The following is a 20,867-nucleotide window of genomic DNA, read 5'->3' as shown; positions in this document are numbered from 1 at the left end:
TCTGGGCCTGCTCACTGCCTCTCTACTGTCAGGTGTTGCAGCTATTTTTCAGAACAGAAAGTCTGAATTCAGTCTGAGTCTCCACCACTCCTACCTGGATCCCTGCTGGGCCCCGTCATCTGATCTCTCTTCCTCTGAGTCAAGCTGAGAACAAGGGTCAGGTTGATCTTAAGACCCAGTATCAGGCAGTAGATAGGAGCACTATGCCCAACCAGAGGGTGAGGAATTCAATACATCAGCAGGGCATCCACGTCCACCTCCTACCTTCCCTCTGACTTCCTTCCAGCCCAAGCCACCATTCCCTGTCACCTGGATGCCCTCTATAGCTTGCTGGCTCCTCACCCATTCTATACACAGATATAGACAAAACATGTCACTCCTCCAATTAAAATCCTTCAAAAGCTCCCCATTGTTCCTGGAAAAAATCCAAATTTTTATAAAACCCCAAACCATGCAGCTCTTGCCCACCTCTCCAACCTCATCTCATACTACATTTCCCTCCTCTTACTATGCTCAGGTCACAATGGCCTCTCTGCTCTAGGGCCAAACCCTTTCTCGCCTACAGGCCTTTCTTTGCACTTGACATTTCCTCTGGCCAGTGTGCTCTTCCTGGCAACTATCTGCACATTCGGCTCCTTCTCATTCTTTGAGGCACAGCTGAGAGTCACTCACTCAGAAAGGCCGTTCATTATTACCCCCCTTATACCACTTATCACCCCATCTGTAGTTACTATTTGTCTATTTGTTTTACATCTGTTTCCCCACCACTAGAATACAAGCTGTGTGAGGACAAGGGCGGGTTGCTGTAAAAAGACTTTGCACAGTCTCTGACATGAATGGAGCCCCCTGGAGGTGTGCAACACGGTGGCCCTGTTCGGCTGTATTGTTCACCACAACGTTCCCAGTATTTAGCAAAGATAGGTGCTCAGTAAGTATTTGTTGAGCGAATGAATTTGTGAATGAATGATCAGCTAATGCTATAAACTTGGAATATGGAGAACCTGGACAGAGGCTTGGGCACTGTCCTAGTTTGCTAATGCTGCAGAATGCAAAACACCAGAGATGGATAAGCTTTTATAAAACGGGGGTTTATTTCACTACACAATTACAGTCTTAAGGCCACAAAGCGTCCAAGGTAACACATCAGCAATCGGGTACCCTCACCGGAGGATGGCCAATGGCCTCCGGAAAACCTCTGTTAGCTAGGAAGGCAGCTGGCATCTGCTCCAAAGCTCCGGCCTCAAAACGGCTTTCTCCCAGGACGTTCCTCTCTAGCAAGCTTGCGCCTCTTCAAAACATCACTCCCAGCTGCACTCTCTTTCCTCTTTGAGTCAGCTCATTTATATAGCTCCACCGATCAAGGCCCACCCCGAATGGGTGGGGCCCACGCCTCCATGGGAACATCTCATCAAAATTATCACCACAGCTGGGTGGGGCACAACTCCAAGCAAATCCAACCAGCACCCAAGGGTCTGCCCCCCACAAGACCACAAAGATAATGGCATTTGGGGGACACAATACATTCAAACCGGCACAGGCACCCACCAAACTCTTGCTTTTATTCTTAACCTGTCACACTGCCCAGATGATGACTCAGCTTCTGTCCTGGTTTCCTGATAACACACAGGACTGGCAATTTCTTCTAAACCTTGGTTTGCTGCGGAGGCTTCAGACGCACTGCCTAGTTTTTGCCATTTCTTCCCTCCCTGGGGGCTGGATCTTGTTTCCTACACCAAATTTCTTTATCTTCAGCAACTATATGAGATCAAAAATGTGAGACCTGGGCTTCAGCAATACATCTTTGAATCTCTAAAGTTCTAATCAGATGCCACCAAATACTTGCCTCCTAAATAGAATCTTTTGTGAATATGTGATCCCAAGAAAATGATTTTATTTGCAACGATCAAAGAAAAGGCAAGTCATTAATATTACCAGGCAAGTATCGAGAGTGCTTTAAGTAGTGCTGCTTGGCCGCGGACCTCAGGGTTGGCGTGTCTCGCCTCTGATGTGAAGTCTGGGTAGGTGCACTATTTCCTGTACCCACATGCTCGGAGGGCTTCAGGTCCAAAATACTCTCAAATCTAATCAAAGGGACAAGTTTCAGGTCAGCATGAGAGAGTAAGCATCATCAGATATGTAATAACAATCTCATAAATCCCAGATTCAGTCTGTTTACAGATAGAAGAGGACACTTGCCTGCAGAGAGTTTCGTCGCTCTGTCTTTTCTTGTTTTTCAGGTCAATCCTGGTGAGAGATGGGCTGAAATCCAAGTCATCCAACTCAGCCCAATCATCAGAATCCCTTGTTGACCTAGAAACAAGACCCCACCTTCTCCTACTCTTTGGCTTGATCTCACCATTCTTGTGCTCCAGGCCAGCTAGGATTTTCTGTGTATACAAGCAAAGGGGGAAAAATACTTGGCATTAATGGAGCTCACCAAAGGGTAATCCCTATTCTAAACTTCCTGCTGTGAAAAGGAAGATACTGGGCATATTGGTCCCCAATATGCACTGTTCAACTGAAAGGAGAATCATGAAAAACACATTCCCAGACCTTCATCTCTCTCCTCCACTGCACAGATGACAATAACTTCCATCCAGTATATTTGAAAAAAGAAATTTAAGATACTGCTCACATACAAGGAAGATGGTGAGATTCTCATTCAGGGCTCATTCCTGAAGAGTTAACATGATTTATACCATCATAAATAGAAAGGGAAGAGAATGTGGCTAAGAGTCAGCCATCTGTTACCACAGAACAATGCAAATAATGCCTTCTTTGCCTTCTTGGTAGTCTACCCAGTAAGACCTAGATACTGTCTCTTAACTACAGAATTAGCTACAATAGGAAATTTTTTAACACACAGCCTCCAAGGGGTGGGATGAGGTAAAATGAGAACAGCCTAGTGATACCATTCTTGCAACTTCTTATAGTATCTCACATTATGCTGTATAGGAATACTAGTTGGCAGAAAATGTACTACTTTGGCATGAAAGTGATATAAAATCAGACTCTTCAGACAGCATAACAAAGCTAACAGTCACCAGAATCCCTTGTAAGGTTATCATTTTATTGAACCTAACACTCATTGTTTCCTTTTGAAAACCACTCTAGGAGAAGAAAAATCTGGGCTCAAAAGGAACAGCATTCTGTGTATCAATGTTAAGTTTCTTGAATTGATAGCTGTACTTAAGGTGGTTACATAGTGAGTGTCCTTGTCCTCAGGAAATGTACCTGATGTTAAAGAAGCAGGATGTATGCAGCCTACTCACAATGTTTAGATAAACATACAGACAGACTGATCAATAGAAACGATATAATTCAATGTCACAAAATGCTAAAAGTTGGTAATTCTGGGTATCTGGGTAAGGGGAGTATATTGGAGTTCTAGGTACTGTTTTTTGTATTATTCTTGCAACTTTCCTATAAGTTCGAAGTTATTCAAATATAAAGTTTAAAAAAAAAAAAAAACAGCATTCAACATCATTAGCCATTAGGGAAATGCAAATCAAGCCACAATGTGATACCACTTCATTAGGATGGCCTATTATATAAAAAAGGGAAAATAACAAGTGTTGGTGAAGTTGTACAGAAATTGGACTCTTCATATATCGTTATTAGAAATGTAAAATGGTGCAGCTGCTATGGAAAGCAATTTGGCAGTTCTTCAAAAAGTTAAACATAGAATTATCATATGACCCAGCAATTCAACTCCTAGGCATATACCCAAAAGAAGTGAAAGCAGGGACTCAAGCAGATATTTGCACACCAATGTTCATAGCAGCATTATTCACAATTGCTAAAAGATAGAAGCAACCCATGTGTCCATCAACAGACGAATGGGTAAACAAAATACATATAATGGAATATTATTCAGCCATAAAAAGAATGAAGTTCTGATACATGCAATAACATAGGTGAACCTTGAAAACATGATGCTAAGTGAAATAAGCCAGACACAAAAGGACAGATATTGTTATGATTGTACTTACATGAAATTTCTAGAATAAGCAAATTCATCAAGGGGGAGGGGAAATGGGGAGTTAATACTTAATGGGCACAGAGTTTCTCTTTTGAGTGTTGAAAAAGTTCAGGTGATGGATGGTGGTGATAATTGCACAATCTTATGAATGTAATCAATGTCACTGAGTGGTGCTCTTAAAAATAGTTAAAATGGCAAATTTATGTTACATATATGTTACCACAATAAAAAAAAGTAGGAACAGCGTTAATATGAATAACATCCTGCAAATATTTGTATGGCACTTTATGATTTTCAAAACATCTTCACAAGCATCGTGACCTTTGATCCTCATGAACAACCCTGTCTGCTGGGCAAGATATGCATTATGATCTTCCTTTTACAGATAAGGAACTGAGTTTCATAGGGATTTAGAACAACCACCAATGACTAAAATTTATCAAGTACTAACACTATGAGCCTCGTACTATTCTAATACTTTCCAGTAATTTTCATTTAATTTTCCAAACAATTGTCTGAGGCCAGTACCATTATTTCCCAATTTAACAGATGAGGAAAGGAGGAGAGGACAGACTAGGTAACTTGCATAGGGTTATCAAGCTATCAGACAGCAGAGCTGGGACTAACCACTACTAAGAGGCAGAGGCAGGACTTGAATTTAGATTCCATGCTATTTAGATTCCATGGAATTTGACAATTCCATGTTAATGCAAAGGTAACTCTATTATAATCAGTCCTTATATACAGGAAGAGAAAATGTTTCATGCAATAAGTGGACTCAGAAGAAGAATAAGTCAGACACAAAGGTCACTGGCGGATCTCCAGCGGATCTCACCGACTGAGGATTCTTGGTGAGGAGAGACGGGAAAAGCAATGGGCTTGGCTTGTCCTCCTGAAGGTGGCTCAGGTGATCTGTCCTGGAGGCTTCTGCTTTGTAGGGGTACACGAGATGCTGGGGGAGCTGGCTGGCTTGGTGCTGTCGTGAGGAAACCCGTGTGTGTGGTTTGGTTGGGGGTTGGGCAGGAGGGACCGGCTTTATGTGGGGAGCTAGGCCTGCCTTTTCCAGGACGTCTTTCTGTGGTTTTCCCGAATCCTGAAGGCCCTGTGCGGTGCTGCCCAGTGGGTGTCCAACCTGAAAGTAAGGATATCGAAGCGCCTGGAATGACAAATAAGTTGGTTTCAGGAGAAAAGTCTGACTAGGAAGGTTAATAGTACCCGGATGACGGGGTAGAGTTCCTGTTACCAGTTTTCTACAGTTTCTTAGTCCCGAACAAGTTTAAACAGCATCCTGAATCTGTTAGACCCCTTGAGTTTTTTCTTATCCAAGGTATTGTAAATTGCATGTACTGGCTACAACACTTAAAATTATTTTGATAAGGCAGTTCACTCCACTGCTATTTCCTTACCTACTTCTAAAAAGCACTCTGGCTCAAACAGACTCTGGTTTTATAACTTCTTTGCTATGAGTATTAAATATGATGTTTAGCCCTCTAAGCCCATTTCCTCATTTTATAGAAACAGAAAAATTAATTCAAAAGTGAGAGAGCCAAACATAATGATCCTGGAAGACTCTAAAATATCAAGTGCAAAATAAGCAGATACATATGCTTTTACCTAGAAATGCCAAGAGGTAAGTGCATGATATAGTTAAACCATGCCTATCTTTGATCTTCCAATGTGAGTTGTTCTGGATATGCAAGTTTTCTGGATAGCTGAGGTACATATTTTATAACCCTGGGGTTCATGATTCTTTTTGAAATATTCCCTGCATTCCTAGTTTTTTGAATGGCAGTCAGTGAACATAACCTAACCTCCAGTAACTCTGAGACATTTATATAACTATCTGCAATGACATAAATATCTGTGAAGATCTGTATCTATGATGATCTGTGATGTGAAGATAAATGTAGACTCAGAGGCAAACAATGTAGATACTCTGACAGAGGTCCCGGAACCAGGAATCTAACTTGAAATGTCTTTCTTCTCTGTGGTCCTAGGCATTTTTGCAAGTCTCAACTGATTTGGGGATATTTTTAGCTTTTCTGACACCATTCTTAAAAAGTATGCGTTCCTCTTTTGGTTCCTTGTTATAGGATCTCTTTCTTTTCATCTCTTGTGTGCATCCTTTAAAAAACTGGGTTCATCAGAAAGCTTCCTTCCTGCCCTGAAATCATTTGTGAATTTCACCATCAGAAGTGGATTTCTGAGAGCTTTTCAACCCTCTTGAGTCATCCAGAGTCTCAGGACACCAAATTACGGCTCTTTCCTCTTTGAGACTTTGGAAAGCTGCTTTTCTACATTTCTGCGTTCGTTTCTAACTCCCCGACTATCATTTCTCCAACTATCACAAATTCTTTCATCATACCAGCACTTCACCTTCACTTTCACTTAGCCAAATCATCTTCTCTGATTAGAATTGGTCATTTATTTGATCTTCTGAGCAATGTTACTGTCAATGAGGCAAGTTGAGAAGGAGCCAGATACACTAATGCAGAAGGAGGCTCTCAGCAGGCATGTGAAAGGTTGAAGCCCACATTTCCACCGTGACTCTCATCCTCCCAGGGGAGGGTGGGATGAGAAAACATGAGCTATGAAGTCAGAAGACCTGTCCTTTGTGTGACTGAACTGCAGTTGATTGCACTCTCTGTACTAGTTGCTGGACATGTGATTAGGGAAAAATCAATTAAATTTTCTGAGATTCCATTTTTCATTCATAGAACGAAAATAGTAACACCTATCTCATGGAGTCTTTAGGGCTTAAAATCACATAAAAGCGTTTTGCAAATTGTAAAGTGCTATACAAATGCTAATTGCTGTGATCCTAGCTCTATCGCATCTGTCAGTCTCTGTCATCTGTACAATGAGAGAGTTAGATTTTACAAAGTGATCTTCAAGGTGTTTTCAACACTTCAGTTTATAATTCTTAACCAGTACTGTCTTATAAACAAACTAGTATACACTACATAAGCTTAACTTGCATATAGAATATATTTGAAAACATTCTCCAAAGATAGATACATCTGTTTGTTTACCTCCATGTATCTGGTGATAGATCTATGAATGGTACTTCAGTTTTCCAAGCAATTAGATTGTCTAGACTTTAATGACTTTATATACTATAAGTTTCAAACTATTTTAAGTTTCTATACCTTACACAGCAGTGGTTTTCAAAGCTACTTTTTACCCCTAAAAAAATATATTTCCCAGGAGATTTATAGAAATTATTTAGAGTTAGATACAAACTTCATACGAAACATATTGAATGGAAAAAAAACCTGACTAGCAGTTGGTCGTTTCTTGGGATCCCACTGGAGCATGTCTCTCATGAGCTGAATTGCTTCGCTGCTAGCATTTGGAATCAGAGTCTTTAAATTATTGGGGACACATTGTGGCCAGCGGAAGTTCATAGCACTTGAAAGTTGGTAGCCCTCAGGCCAGTCGGTCTGAAAGAAGGAAAAGACAGAACATCTTGCTCAACTGATCACTGCAACAGGAGTTTATATTCTGGCATGCGTGTCCATAACAGAAAGGCAACCATTTCATTAGCCCACCCTAATTCACCAGCATGGCACTGTAAGTGATAAAGCGCAGGGGTATATTAATGAAGAGACTAAAAAGAACATGAAGCCTGGAAGTAGTGGAAAAGACACTGGATTGCCACCAATTTGTTTTACAACTTTACACAAGATAATCCATCTCTTGGGGTTTTAGGATTGAACCAAATCAGTATTTCCCTGACTGTGTTCCATGGGACATAGGTTTTCAGAAACTGTTAACAGATATTTCTTAAAGAAAACAAATTTGTAAAAACCTGCCTTGTTCCTGGTCAAATAAATTTGTGAAAACTTACATACCAATATATACCTTTTGTGCCAGTTTGAATGTATTGTGTCCCCCAAATGCCATTATCTTTGTGGTCTTGTGTGGGGCAGACGTTTTGGTGATGGTTGGATTTGCTTGGAATGTGCCCCACTCAGCTGTGGGCAATGATTCTGATGAGATGTTCTCATGGAGGCGTGATCCCGCCCAGTCAGGGTGGGCCCCTATCGGTGGAGCTATATAAATGAGCTGACTCGGGGGGAAGAAGAGAGTGCAGCTGGGAGTGATGTTTTGAAGAGAAGCAAGCTTGCTAGAAAGGAACGTCCTGGGAGAAAGCCGTTTTGAGGCCGGAGCTTTGGAGCAGACGCCAGCTGCCTTCCTAGCTAACAGAGGTTTTCCGGACACCACTGGCCGTCCTCCGGTGAAGGTACCTGATTGCTGAGGTGTTACCTTGGACGCTTTGTGGCCTTAAGACTGTAATTGTGTAGTGAAATAAACCCCCGTTTTATAAAAGCCTATCCATCTCTGGTGTTTTGCATTCTGCAGCATTAGCAAACTAGAACAGATTTTGGTACCAGAGAAGTGGGTGCTTTTGTGCTGTGTGTTTGCAAATACCAAACATGTTGGAAAGGCTTTTCAAATGGATAAGGGGAAGACTCTGGAAGAATTGTGAGGAGCTTGATAGAAAAGGCCAAAACTGCTTCAAAGAGACTGTTTGTGGAAATATGGACTCTAAAGATACTTCTGACGAGGCCTTGAACAGAGATGATCAATGTGTTGTTGTAAACTGGAAGAAAGGCGATCCTTGTTTTAAAGTGGCAGAGAATTTGGCAAAATTGAGTCCTGGTGTCAGATGGAAGGAGGAATTTAAAAGTGGCAACCTGGAATACTTAGCTGAGGAGATCTCCAGACTACGTGTGGAAGATATACCCTGGCTTCTCCTTGCAGCTTATAGTAAAATGCGAGCGGAGAGAGATAAACTTAGAACTGAACTCTTGGGTTCAAAGAAACCAGAAGCTGATGGCTTGGGAAATTACGAGCTTCCAGGGGTTGGATTCCCAGAAGCTACAGCCCAACATGAGGATGTAACTGAACATGGAACCCAGCCGCCATTTCAGTACAAGCCAAGATTGGAGATGGAATTATCCAGAAAGGATTTGTGGAAACTCCTATTGTCTGATGGCTTTGACCCCTGTGTGCTTCATGCAAAGCCAACAGAATTTTTGCGAGAACTTTATAGACAGAGCCGCTGCCAGTCTGGACTGGAGGAGACAGACAAGGAACAAATTGCAGGAAAAATTTCTTCAAACACAGAGCCATGGAGGTTGAGGTCTGGAGTCAAGAGGCCTTGGGCTGGGAGAGTGGAGCAGCCCACACGCATGGAAAGGGTGAGTTTGCCCCGGAGGTCGAGGGTGGGCATTCCACCTCTATGCTCTGGAAGAGTTTTGCCACCCGAGGTCCCAAAGAGGGTGGAGCACATTCCCAGGGTATTGGGGAGAGCCTGGCTGCCACCACACTGTTCTGAAGGGGTTGAGCGTGTGCCCCGGAGATGGAAGGGAATCCGGGAGCTGCTCTGAGGTTTGAGGAGGGTGGGGCCGAGAAGGTGGTCTCCCCAATGTGTGGAAATGTTGGAGCACTCACCCAAGCATTTGGAGAGGAAACAGCTGCCAAAAAGGCCCTTAGGAAGGGTTAGACTCCCGCTCTCTCAAGCCCCAAGGATGCAACGTTGTTCTGTAAGTGACTCTCAGACTTTGAAATCTAATGGAGTTTGTCCTGCGGGTTTTAGGAACTGTTTTGGTCCTGTTAAACCTGTTTTCCTTACTCTTTCTCCTTATGGCAATGGGAATGTTTATCCTATGAATGTCCCTCCTTTGTGTATTGGAAGCATATAACTTGTTCTAAGTTCACAGATCCACAGCTAAGGAAAGATTGTGCCTTGGGACTGACCACGCCTAAATTGATTTTGATGGGATTTTGTGCTTAACTATTATTACTGAAATGGTTTAAGTTTTTGTGATATTGTGATGGAATGAATGTATTTTTATTTGGAAAGATAATGTCATTTTGGGGTCCAGGGGGTGGAATGTGCCAGTTTGAATATATTGTGTCCCCCAAATGCCATTATCTTTGTGGTCTTGTGGGACAGACCTTTTGGTGCTGGTTAGATTTGCTTGGAATGTGCCCCACCCAGCTGTGGGTGGTGACTTTGGTGGGATACTCCCATGGAGGTGTGACCCCACCCATTCAGGGTGGGCCTTGATCAGTGGAGCCATATAAAACATGCCAACTCAAAGAGACTGAACAGAGTGCAGCTGTGAGTGACGTTTTGAAGAGGAGCAAGCTTGCTAGAGAGGAACGTCCTGGGAGAAAGCCATTTTGAAACCAGAACTTTGGAGCAGATGCCAGCCACGTGCCTTCCCAGCTAACAGAGGTTTTCCGGACGCCATTGGCCATCCTCCAGTGAAGGTACCTGATTACTGATGTGTTACCTTGGACACTTTATGGCCTTAAGACTGTAACTGTGTAGCCAAATAAACCCCCTTTTTACAAAAGCCAATCCATCTCTGGTGTTTTGTATGCCGCAGCATTAGCAAACTAGAACACCTTTCTTGATGATTCAAAATATTCATTGATTCCTTTTTTAAAAAGTAAAGCAGCTCTATGTATAGCAATCTTACTCATATCATTCATTTACTCAGATATTTATTGAGTGTTTGCTATGTGCTTAGTGCCTTTGGGTATCCAAAAAGAATCCAGTATAAATCCTGCCCTTAAGGATATTACTATCCAAAAAAGAAAATAAGATGTTAAAAAATAATAACCATAAAACAGAGTAAAAAGTGACAAAAGCCATAAGAGAGGTACAGCTACAGGTATTCAGGACAGAGAGAGATTCTAGCAGAGGACTCTGGAAATCTTCTTGAAGAGGTGGCATTAATGATTCTTTTGAACGACAACAAAAAAAAAATTTGAGAGTTTACTCTGTACTGGCAAGGGTGCTAGGACTTGGGAAAATAAACACAAATAAAACCACAGACAAATCCTTGCCCTGAGTGACCTTATGGTCCAGGAAACAGTCATGTACACAGATTATTATACAACTGACACAGAACACAGCATGCACAGGTTAACATGACATTGTAGAAGAGGAGCTTCTAAGATCTCAGGGATAGCTTCCTGAAGGTAACGCATGAGCTGATTCTTAACACATGTGGAGGCCTGAGGCAGACCAAAGTGGACGGACAGTCCAGACAAAGGGAACAGCATGTGCAAAGGTACAGAGGCATAATGGGTGCAGTGCACTTAAATAGTGGGGAAGGGGCAGGTGATGAGGATGGAAAGACAGGCAGGGTAGGCTACAAGGGCCTCACGGGCCATGATAAGGGTTTTGGACTTTAGGTGGTGACACTAACAGATTTGCATTTTATTCATTTATTCTTAAAACAAGTATTTATTGAGGACTTACTATGTGCCAGAAATTGTTCTAGGCAAGGGGGATAAATGATGAGCAGAGCAGAGTCCTGCCCTCATGGAGTTTCTATTCTCCAGAGGCAGACAGATAACAAATAAGTAAATCTGTAATTAGATGAAAAGACTGTGATACAAGCTATGAAGGAGGCTTATTTTGAGGCTGCATGGTAGATGGACTGGCAAGTGTGAGGGTGGCAGGAAGATCAGAGAGGAGGCTAAAGATGGAAAGATGGCAAGAGATCAGAGAAACAGGGAGAAGGTAAGATTATGGAGGAGCCCAAAGAAGAGCAGGGTTTGGTCACATGAAGGACATTCAGTCCAGACAGAGGGTGTATATGCAGAGCCCAGAAGTGGGAAGGTCCCAGGGTGCCTGGCCAGGAGTGTGCAGGTTCCCAGGTGGTGAGTAAGGAATGGGAGTTAAGGGGGCTGGGTGACAGCGAGTCGATGAATATTTTTAAGAGGGGAGGACAGCACCAGAGCTCTTCTTCTGGAGGATGAATCTGGCTTCTGACTGAAGGCAGAAAGACTGAGAAGATACTCCCAGACACAGCAGGGTGACCACGGCCCAGTCCGTGATAACAGTAGTGGGACTCGAAAGGACAAAAGGATGAACCCAAGTGAGAGATACAATGTGGGGATATGCAATAGGATTTACCAATTAAGTGCTTAGATAAGGGAGAAAGGGGAGTCAGGGAAAGAGAGAAGGTGAAACTGAGCTCAGTCACAAGGCTGGGGAACTAGGATTACAGTGGCACCATGGATAAATGGGGAATTCAACAGGAAGGTGGTTTGGTTGGAAACAAAAAGTTATGTTTCAGAAGTGTTGAAATTGAGGTGATGGTGACACAGTCAGGGGAAAATCCCGCAAATAGTTTGTCAATATATGAATGGAGTTATAAAGGAGGGAAGTGAGGGCAATGATTATATTTAAGAGACTTCTGAATAGATGTAAGAGATGTAGCCCTGAGAACAGAGAAGCTCTGCAAGGGCAGTGAGATGAAGGAGAGAGAAAAACAGAGGGAGCCACGACAAACACAGTTTTAGAGAAGAAGGAAGAAGAGACGCCACAGTAGAGAAGGTGCACAGTGGAGAGTTACTGAGGTCAAGACCAAGCTTCTAGAATGAGCAGGTGATCAGCAGTGACAGTCAGTGCTGCAGAGGAGTTGAGGGGAGAGAATATGGGGAGCTGCTGGCTTTGGCCCACAGGTCTTTGTTCCACAACCTTACCTTTTTCGGTGTCCCCAGCACTTGGCAAATTTTGAATATGGTGTCAATTTCACTGGCTCCGGGGAAGAGTGGCCTTAGAGTGTACACTTCAGCCATGATGCAGCCCACGGCCCAGATGTCAATGGGGGAGCTGTAGTTAGTAGACCTCAGGAGGACTTCTGGAGCCCTGTACCTGGGGGGACAAAGGCTAACAGCTAGTTATTGCTTCCAATGTTCAGAAATTAAATTAAATAATACAATTGTATACTACATGTCTATTTTCTATGTGGTTCAGTGTGGTTCACAGACTTGTAAGGACTTAGCTACTACCATGGCTCTCACAAAGTAGAACTTCTCTAGTTCAGAGTATTTTCTGTTGGGCATTTCTCTATAGGACTCTCCAACTGTCTTAAGCATCTTTGAGAAACAAGAGAGCATGAGAGCTAGGAAAAGAGTAACAGAGAGAGAACAAGAACATAAAACTTGCTGGCTATAAGCTACTTCTTAGTTATGGCCAAATGCTTAAACTCCTAGGGTCTAAAAGTTTTAACAATAGCAATTAACTGGCTATTCAGATAGGTCTATGGGAAAACGTAGCTTTCTTACACAACTCTTTGGGGAAACTATCCTTAGGAGGGCATATATAGAAAATTTTATTTATATTATGGAAAAGCAAAATAGATTTCCTTTCAAAATTATTTACAACACAAACTTTTAACCTTATACAATGTCAACATGACTACAAATAGTTTTTCAAACTCCACTGATTATTTTAGTGAAAAGTTAATGTGTGTGACTTTAATCTTTCTCCTCAGTATAACGATCTATTTTTAAAGAAGTACAATCAGATAATTTTGAGAAAAACAGTATTCACCATCTGGTAGATACATAGTCTGTATATGGAGGTCTAGATCGGATTTCTCGGGCTAATCCAAAGTCTGCAATTTTCACAAGTTCTGGTCCCATGCAGAGGAGGTTCTCAGGTTTTAAGTCCCGATGGAAGAAGCCTGTAGAGACAGTGGGGAAAGGATCCAAATGCATGTTTTGCTTCTGCATTGCTCTTTATAGCTGTATCACTCTTTTCATAGCAACCATAATTTAAAAAGCAATCTGGCATGGCACAGAAGGCTCCATGCATTCATCCTGCTGATAGCATAGAGTCCTGTGGACCCCTCAAAGGGCTTCATTCATTTTCCTTTGATGAACTAAAAAAGCAAAATCATTCAAAAGTTGACCGTCATATTTTTTTTTCCGAGAGAAGACTTCTCTTAAAATATAAAAATTCAGTTACGGCCTGAAATAACTGTTCAAAAATAAATTGTTGTTCAAGGAAAAAATATCATCACTAGCCTGCCCACGTCAGCCAAAATGAATATGCGATTAAAACCATTTCAAAAGACAATAGTCTTATGACTACTGAGAGGTTATACCACAGCAGAAACACAACTGTAGTTTTTGTTTAGGAAATAAAGGATTTAGGAATGTGACCTCTTCATATCTGAGAATCTGGTGCTTGCTGCAACAAAAGTTTAAATATTAAATATTTACTACTTTGCCTAACGAAGAAATACAAAGATACATCTGCAGGTCACCTTAGGAAGGCAAAGGTAACCCATCAAATAGGAAGCAGAACCCTGGGGGTGCACAAAGGAGATATCCAGCATGGAGATATTTCGAGTGTACTCAAACACCCAGTGATCAGCAATACTTGCCTCTGAAAACCCAGAACCTTCCACTTCTTTAGAGTATCACTGACATAAACATCATTCTACGTGCCTCTAAAACTCCACTGGCACCAATACTAGAACTATAACTCAGTTAAGGCTGCCGATGGTGTCATTTGGCATGTGCTATCATTATCAATGTTACAAAAGTTGGGTTCTAATTAGCACATTATAGGAGAAATTAATACCCATCACCGAAGACTGACACTATTCCTTGACAACCTCTATGCTGATAATGCTCGAATCATCAAGGTACCTTCTCCACGCTTCTTTAGATCTATGTCTCTAAATAGGCTATCAGTTGAATGTTTCTGTCATCCCTAAATCAACCTGTCCAAAACCATTTTCCTCCTTTCCCAAATCATCTTTCCTTCCTGAATCTGATAAGAAATCCAGGTACCTTTAGCTCTGTTGGATCGATCCTCCTCTAAGACAGTCATGGAATTGTGTTGTTCCATCAAAATATCTCACATCTGTCCCTTTCTGCCCTTTCTCACTGCCTCTCCCACATATTGGCTCAGTGCCTATCCCTGCACTGCCTCTTTCTAGCAGGTCTTCCTGGCTCCAGCTTCTCCCGATTCCTACACATCCTGATAACTTGAACACTATATCATTCCCCAGTCATCTCCTATCCGCACACAAAAACCCTTCAATGGCTCCTTTTAAAATCACTTAACAAGCCTGAACTTCTTTCATTCTACCAAAGAGATAAACTTATTTTTTAATAGTTATCAATATGTATAAATTGTGTTCCAATCAGTAAAAGTTCTCATTTCCTCCATGTTCATTGTATTTGCTCCCATTTATAATGTTGCACCCTCGTTCCTTTCTGTCTACATGAATCCCAACCTTTACCATCCTTCAAACCTGTTTTGAGTTTCCCTCCCTCCAGGAAGCCATTCTAATGTGGCAGCTTTCTTTAATTATTCATTCTACCCACCAATATTCACTGAGGGTCTACTCCAGGACCGGCACTGGGTTAGGCTCTGTGGATTCAGAAGCAAACCAAATGGACATGGTTCTTGTCCTCATGGATGTTACAGACTCTCGCCTCTGAACTCAAGAAAAGCTCTATCATTTTCCTGTGTGTTGACCGGCTCTCACTAATTAGATGGAAGTACTTGAAGGGTAGAGGCCGTGTCTATCTTTCTTCTGAATGCCTAGCCAGGTGGCAGGAGCATGGTAGTCTCACAATATACTCTTGTTGATGGAACAAAGGACATGAGATAGGTTTGCAGGAAACACGAAGGTGCTTAACGGTGACAAGTAGGCAGGGGCAGCAGAGAATGGCCAGAGGCATTGGGAGGATGGGAGCCAGGAGGCCCCACAAGACAGCAACTGAGAACTGAAAAGAGCAATGACCTTGAAGGACTTGGGGGTGGGGGCAATGAAGGCTCAGAGCTGGAAGTCCTTGTCACAAAGGGAGTTCCAGCAGGACTCTATCAAGATTATTTTCCAAAGTCTGTCTCTGCTCTAGGGAGGGAGGTGAGAGCGATTGTGATGTGGTTATATGTGAAAATGCACTAAACGTTGTATGTCATGGAAAAAACAGTGTTTTACTAAAAGAACACTCTTCCTGTTCATTTTCCTGAAGATGCCTGGGCTTAGTAATAGGTTAAGTTTCAAATGGGTTAAGTAACCAAAATGGGATAATGATGGGTCTGCAAGGTAATGACTGGCTAAGAAGGACAAAGCGAATATAATTCAGTCTGAAACCCAGTGTTCTTAGATGGGGCTGAGGCCCAGAAGTGATCATATACTTTCAAGGGGGTCACAAGAGGGAAGAGATAGTACTTCCTTCTCACTAACAAGGCTGCTTCTATTTTCCATAACCCAAGGCCCTAATGACATCAAAAGAATTAGAGGTAGGTTACACCAGTGACAGGCATAGCCATTGTGCTGTATTTATAGTATATATCTATACATATAGATATACAAGTTCATATGTATATACATGCATGTGTGTTTGCTTCATTCTTTACCCTACCATTGTACCAACATACAGTTAATGGCCTCCCACATACCAATTTCCTGAAGTATCCTAAACCAAATTAATAGTAAACCAAAACTACTGTTAGAAGCAGACTTGAGGTTGCCAACGCAACAAATTCAAACAGTAATTCAGTATCAGTTAAGAATGACTTTTAAAATGAAAGGGAAGAATTTCTGATGTGGATGAATTTGGATGGCTTATTATCTAATTAAATAAAGATTATCAACACCCACCAGACTGGGCAATATCTGTTCTAAAACTCGGTATACATGCGTCATTGTGTTTGGACCCTCTGTTCCTCAGAGGCCCTCCAGCCCACAGATGCTCCCATCTTGCAATTGGTTTAAGAATGTGTAAAGATGCAAGTTGGAGTGATCTTTTGTCAGTGCATCCAGGAAGACTCCCACGACCCCTGAAAATGTATGACTGGTGAGGCCGTGATCTCTCTTCCTAGAAACTCAAAGTATTAAAAACACTCCAGTGAAAAAAGAAATGGCAGACGTCATTTCCCTACTGAACAGATGGGAAAACAGAGTCATGGGGGAGGGGGGTAATGGATTATTCACAACCCTATCAAGAAATGTGTCATAGCTATTATACTGTCAAGCTCTGGCTCCCTCTCAATACATACAACTTAATTCTATTTAAAAAAAAAAAAATTTTAAATAGCTTTATTTGCACACCATACAATCCATCCAAAGTGTATAATCAATGGCTTGCAGTATAATAACAAGGTTGTGCATTCATCAACACAATCAATTTGAGAACATTTGCATTGCTCCAAAAAGAAAAATCCCATACCCCTTGTACCCCTTTATTATTGACATTTAGCTTTGGTGACGCACCTCTGTTATAACTGATGAAAGAATATTACAGTAGTACTTTATAGTTCATAGTTTGCATTAGTTGTATTTTTCCCCATATACCACCCTATTATTAACACTGTGTAATAGTGACATACATTTGTTCTAGGTCCCAGAAGAACATTCTTATATTTGTACTATTAACCATAGTCATCAACCACAATGACGTTCACTATGTATAACTCAATCTTTATTTGTGGTTTTAGTCTCCTCAAGTCCAGATTAATACTGTTTCTCTTCTTAGACTCCCTTTCTTGCCTCTGGTTGGGCTAAATTAATATTTCCAAAGTTATGTGGCACTTCCCTTATAATAAGTCATCTCCTCCAGGCCCCAGCACCCATTGCAATTCCTTCTCCCACCATCTATAACACCATCTCAACAAACTCGAGCCTTCTCCTTGTTCAGCTCATGCAACACAACAATCTGTACTCAGATACAAGTATCATCCTTGCACTCTAGACCTTGTACCTGCTTCCACCCTGGGTCATGTTTCTGTAAACACCACCACTTCCTCCTGTTGTCAAGCTTTATCCTGCTTCTTTCCTGCAAACTCGTCTTAAATTCTACTTCTACAAGGAACATGTAAACTCATGAAATGAAAATGAAGATGCTAGTTCTCTGTATCCCTTTATGTAGCTCCCCTTTTCTACAGATCACACTTCAGGCCCAAAAAGAAAGAAAATGACAAAAAAATTAATTGCAAACAGACTGTTAAAAATTACTGACATGCTGTATCTATTATACTGTCTTCACTGAGAAGCATTTAAAAGTAGGAAGCATTAGTGAATATATCTTTGGACTATCTGCTCTTTTCATTACTGAAAAATTGCAATTAGCTATTAGTAGCCTTAAACCCATGAGTGCTGTTCCTTGGTAATTAAAAGGATAAGACCCTCATCATGTATTGTATGGTTACCCCTTATCTCTATTTTAACAAAACATTACTATTTATACATGAGAAGCAATATAGCGTAGTGGGTAAGGGTGCAGACCAGCCAGGTTTCTGGATTTCAAGTCCCAATTCTGTTATTTACTGATTGGCAAATCACTTAACCTCTCTGTGCCTCAGTTTCCTCATCTATAAAATGGGGTTGTTTTGCAGGATTAAATGTGTTAATTTGTAAAGCTTTTAGAGCAGTGCAGGGCACATTGGCACCTTGCAAGAGCTAGTCATGATTAGTTGTACAAATCTTCTCACTTTACCCTCCAAAAAGTCTGGTGAAATGGGCAGGCAGACCGAGCCCCATTTTTTGCAGGTAAGAATTAAGGCTCAGGAGGCCAGTGACCTGCCTCACCTATGAAGAGGTCACCCTAGAACTCTGATCTGACTCCCAGATGGGTGTTCTGCTGATTTGAGCAATGCAGTCCATAACTGTGAGCCCACTTTTTCCTTTGGGCTTCTGATTCACAAAAGAAACCCTGATGGCTGGGTCATTCAGAGATCATGGAGAAAAACAACAAAGTGCTGTTATAATAAGAACCTTCCTGCTCAAAACTGTTTGGCTTCCAGAACACAAGGACAGACCTTCCATTCAATTTCAGGGTACAGCATGTCAGTTGAATAACAGGAGTTTTCTCTTTCATCCTGGCAGAAAATTTTTTGAGGTTAGTTTTTCATTAATAACCCTTGGGCAAGGAAAATATCAAGCCGCACAGAAAGCTTTCTCCCCTCTGCCACATTCTGTTAATGATAAACCTGCTATGAATATATGGAAATAAGTAGGGAATATTTAATCACTATGAATTTATGTAGGACACTTTCCTGCTATGGAAGTTGTAATTTCACAGATATTACTGAATTTAAACATGCAGTGTTTTCATCAATAAGGCCACAGGTGCAATCTCTGAATTAAAAATGAAATCAGCAATGCACAGAGAAGCAAAGGTCTATCTCAAGATCATGGACCCCATTTCAGTGGTGAAACACAGAAGAAACAGGGAACCCACCTCTTGGGGGAAAATAGTGTCCTCCAAGCCCTCTGATACATTTCTGATTACCTGCGTGGATAAGTGTGACCCGGATATTTGTAAGGGTGGGTAAAGAATGCCGCGTGCAGTTTGCATTAATTATTTAATTCCTGCTGAGTACATATGCTTTGGTGCTGCTCAACTGGTGCCAAGTAGAGCCGTGTTTTCATTCCCTGTGGGAGAAAAGTACTCAGTGACTTGAACTATGGCCATAGCAACTACCTGTAGTGCTATTCTATTCTCTCAAAGGAGCCATTCCCAAGGGGCAGAACGTGCCTTCTCACAGGGAGAATGAGATACCACGCAAGAGCCTGAAACTCACAAGACAAATCTGTGCAATGCTTTAGATTATTTTTTCCATTAGTAGGAGGAAGGAATAATATGGCGTTACATGTTTATTTAGCCAAAGTCAATACTGTATGAAAACCATGAAAAAAAGTTGCCAAAAATTATTTTTTCAAAGAAAATGTGATAGGATATGTAAAATAAGTATTCCTCCCACCTGCAGTTATTACTGCTATGTTATTCACCTCTTACTCTCTTGCTCTTATTGAACAGACAGGTTTTTCTAGTAAGTGTAGCAAATGGGCACAGAATATCTAAGTTAATCTTCACTCTACCACTTTATTGCAGTGGGGCTTTGACAGGTCTTTAAACCTCTCTGAACCTCAGTTTCCTCTTCTTTGAAATGAATAGATACCTTTCTACCCAGGAAGTTGGCAAAGGTATAATAAGATGAAATGTTATTAAGCTCAAACTAGAAGCAGGAATTTAATAGCTGGGAAAAAGTGTCAACAAGAATCTCTGATAATGGTAGTGGAGCTGGGAAAAATGTGCATTATAAAAGCAGAGATGGGCTGACCTTTTCCATAAACTGAGCCTTCCCTCTGTTTCCATACGTAATCTGAATGTCTAAGTCATGTGAAGGAAACTGACAGTTCATGGTTCCAAAGACATGTAGACACATATAGACACAATAGTACATGAATGCTAAATTATTGGATATAAATATCTATGCATGTGTGTGCACATGCATGTATGTGCATGTGTGTAGCATGTACGCATGTAGTTGTACATACATGTACATGTCTGAATATGTTAAGCATGTGTGTGCACATCCATATGTATTTGGGGGTGTCTCTGTGTGTGCCTGTGTATTTACATTTAGTGGGATTAGGTAGAGGCCTGGATAAAAGGCTACAAGTTATTTCTGGGAAAAACAGTCTCACAAAAGCAACAAAAATGAAAAAAAAAAAGAGAGAGAGCACCAAAGAATATTAACTTCTTTTAGGTCCACCGCTTGGTTTCCATGACTGAGCAAATAGCCTGAATAACTAAGATACTATGGTTGGTCCCTATTTGAAACTGTGCTGGTTGACCTTTCTCTTTTCAGAGTCCCTTTAATTTTTCGTTATTTATTTTTCCAAAGCTCTTACATAAGTGACCCTTCTCTTCCTATTTGTCCCTAAGAAACCATACCAGAGGTTTTTAGTGTTTGACAAACTCACACTGCCCCTGGAACTCTTGCGAATAAAGGCTAATGCGCCAATTCTATCATTATCAATGGGGAGCAGATACATTTTACTGGAAACTTCTTACTAGAATTAGTTCACAATTTGACTTAGTCTTATCTTGCATGCGCCTGAGGCTGATGATGATTTGCACTGAGAGGCCATGCTGTCTGTGTTTCATTTAGTCTCTAACTGTGAGAGGCCGCCTAGGGTTTAAAGAACAGGCTGGTAACCATCTCGGATGTGCAGGCCATGTGCGGCAGTGACCAGCTTTCCAGCACAAGGTCTTTTCTAGTCATTGCCAATTTGTGTCAAATCAGAACTGACTG

General features: G+C 41.5%; 1 protein-coding gene across 1 annotated transcript in view; it reads right to left on the bottom strand.

The window, feature by feature from the left end:
• CILK1 (ciliogenesis associated kinase 1) overlaps positions 1–20,867 on the bottom strand; it is a 66,206-nt gene that overhangs the window by 9,822 nt on the left and 35,517 nt on the right. Inside the window, exons 6-11 of the mRNA XM_037843548.1 lie at positions 13,353–13,485; positions 12,500–12,671; positions 7,258–7,425; positions 4,818–5,138; positions 2,197–2,387; positions 1,933–2,081 (exon numbers count right to left, since the gene is read on the bottom strand). Coding sequence (XP_037699476.1) covers positions 1,933–2,081; positions 2,197–2,387; positions 4,818–5,138; positions 7,258–7,425; positions 12,500–12,671; positions 13,353–13,485 — 1,134 coding nt within the window. The remainder of the gene's footprint in view (positions 1–1,932; positions 2,082–2,196; positions 2,388–4,817; positions 5,139–7,257; positions 7,426–12,499; positions 12,672–13,352; positions 13,486–20,867) is intronic.

Source organism: Choloepus didactylus, chromosome 7, assembly GCF_015220235.1.
Source record: "Choloepus didactylus isolate mChoDid1 chromosome 7, mChoDid1.pri, whole genome shotgun sequence".
In the NCBI taxonomy this organism is placed as follows: Eukaryota; Metazoa; Chordata; class Mammalia; order Pilosa; family Megalonychidae; genus Choloepus; species Choloepus didactylus.
The sequence above is the reverse complement of the archived record's forward strand: the minus strand, read 5'-3'. Positions and strand labels throughout refer to the sequence as shown.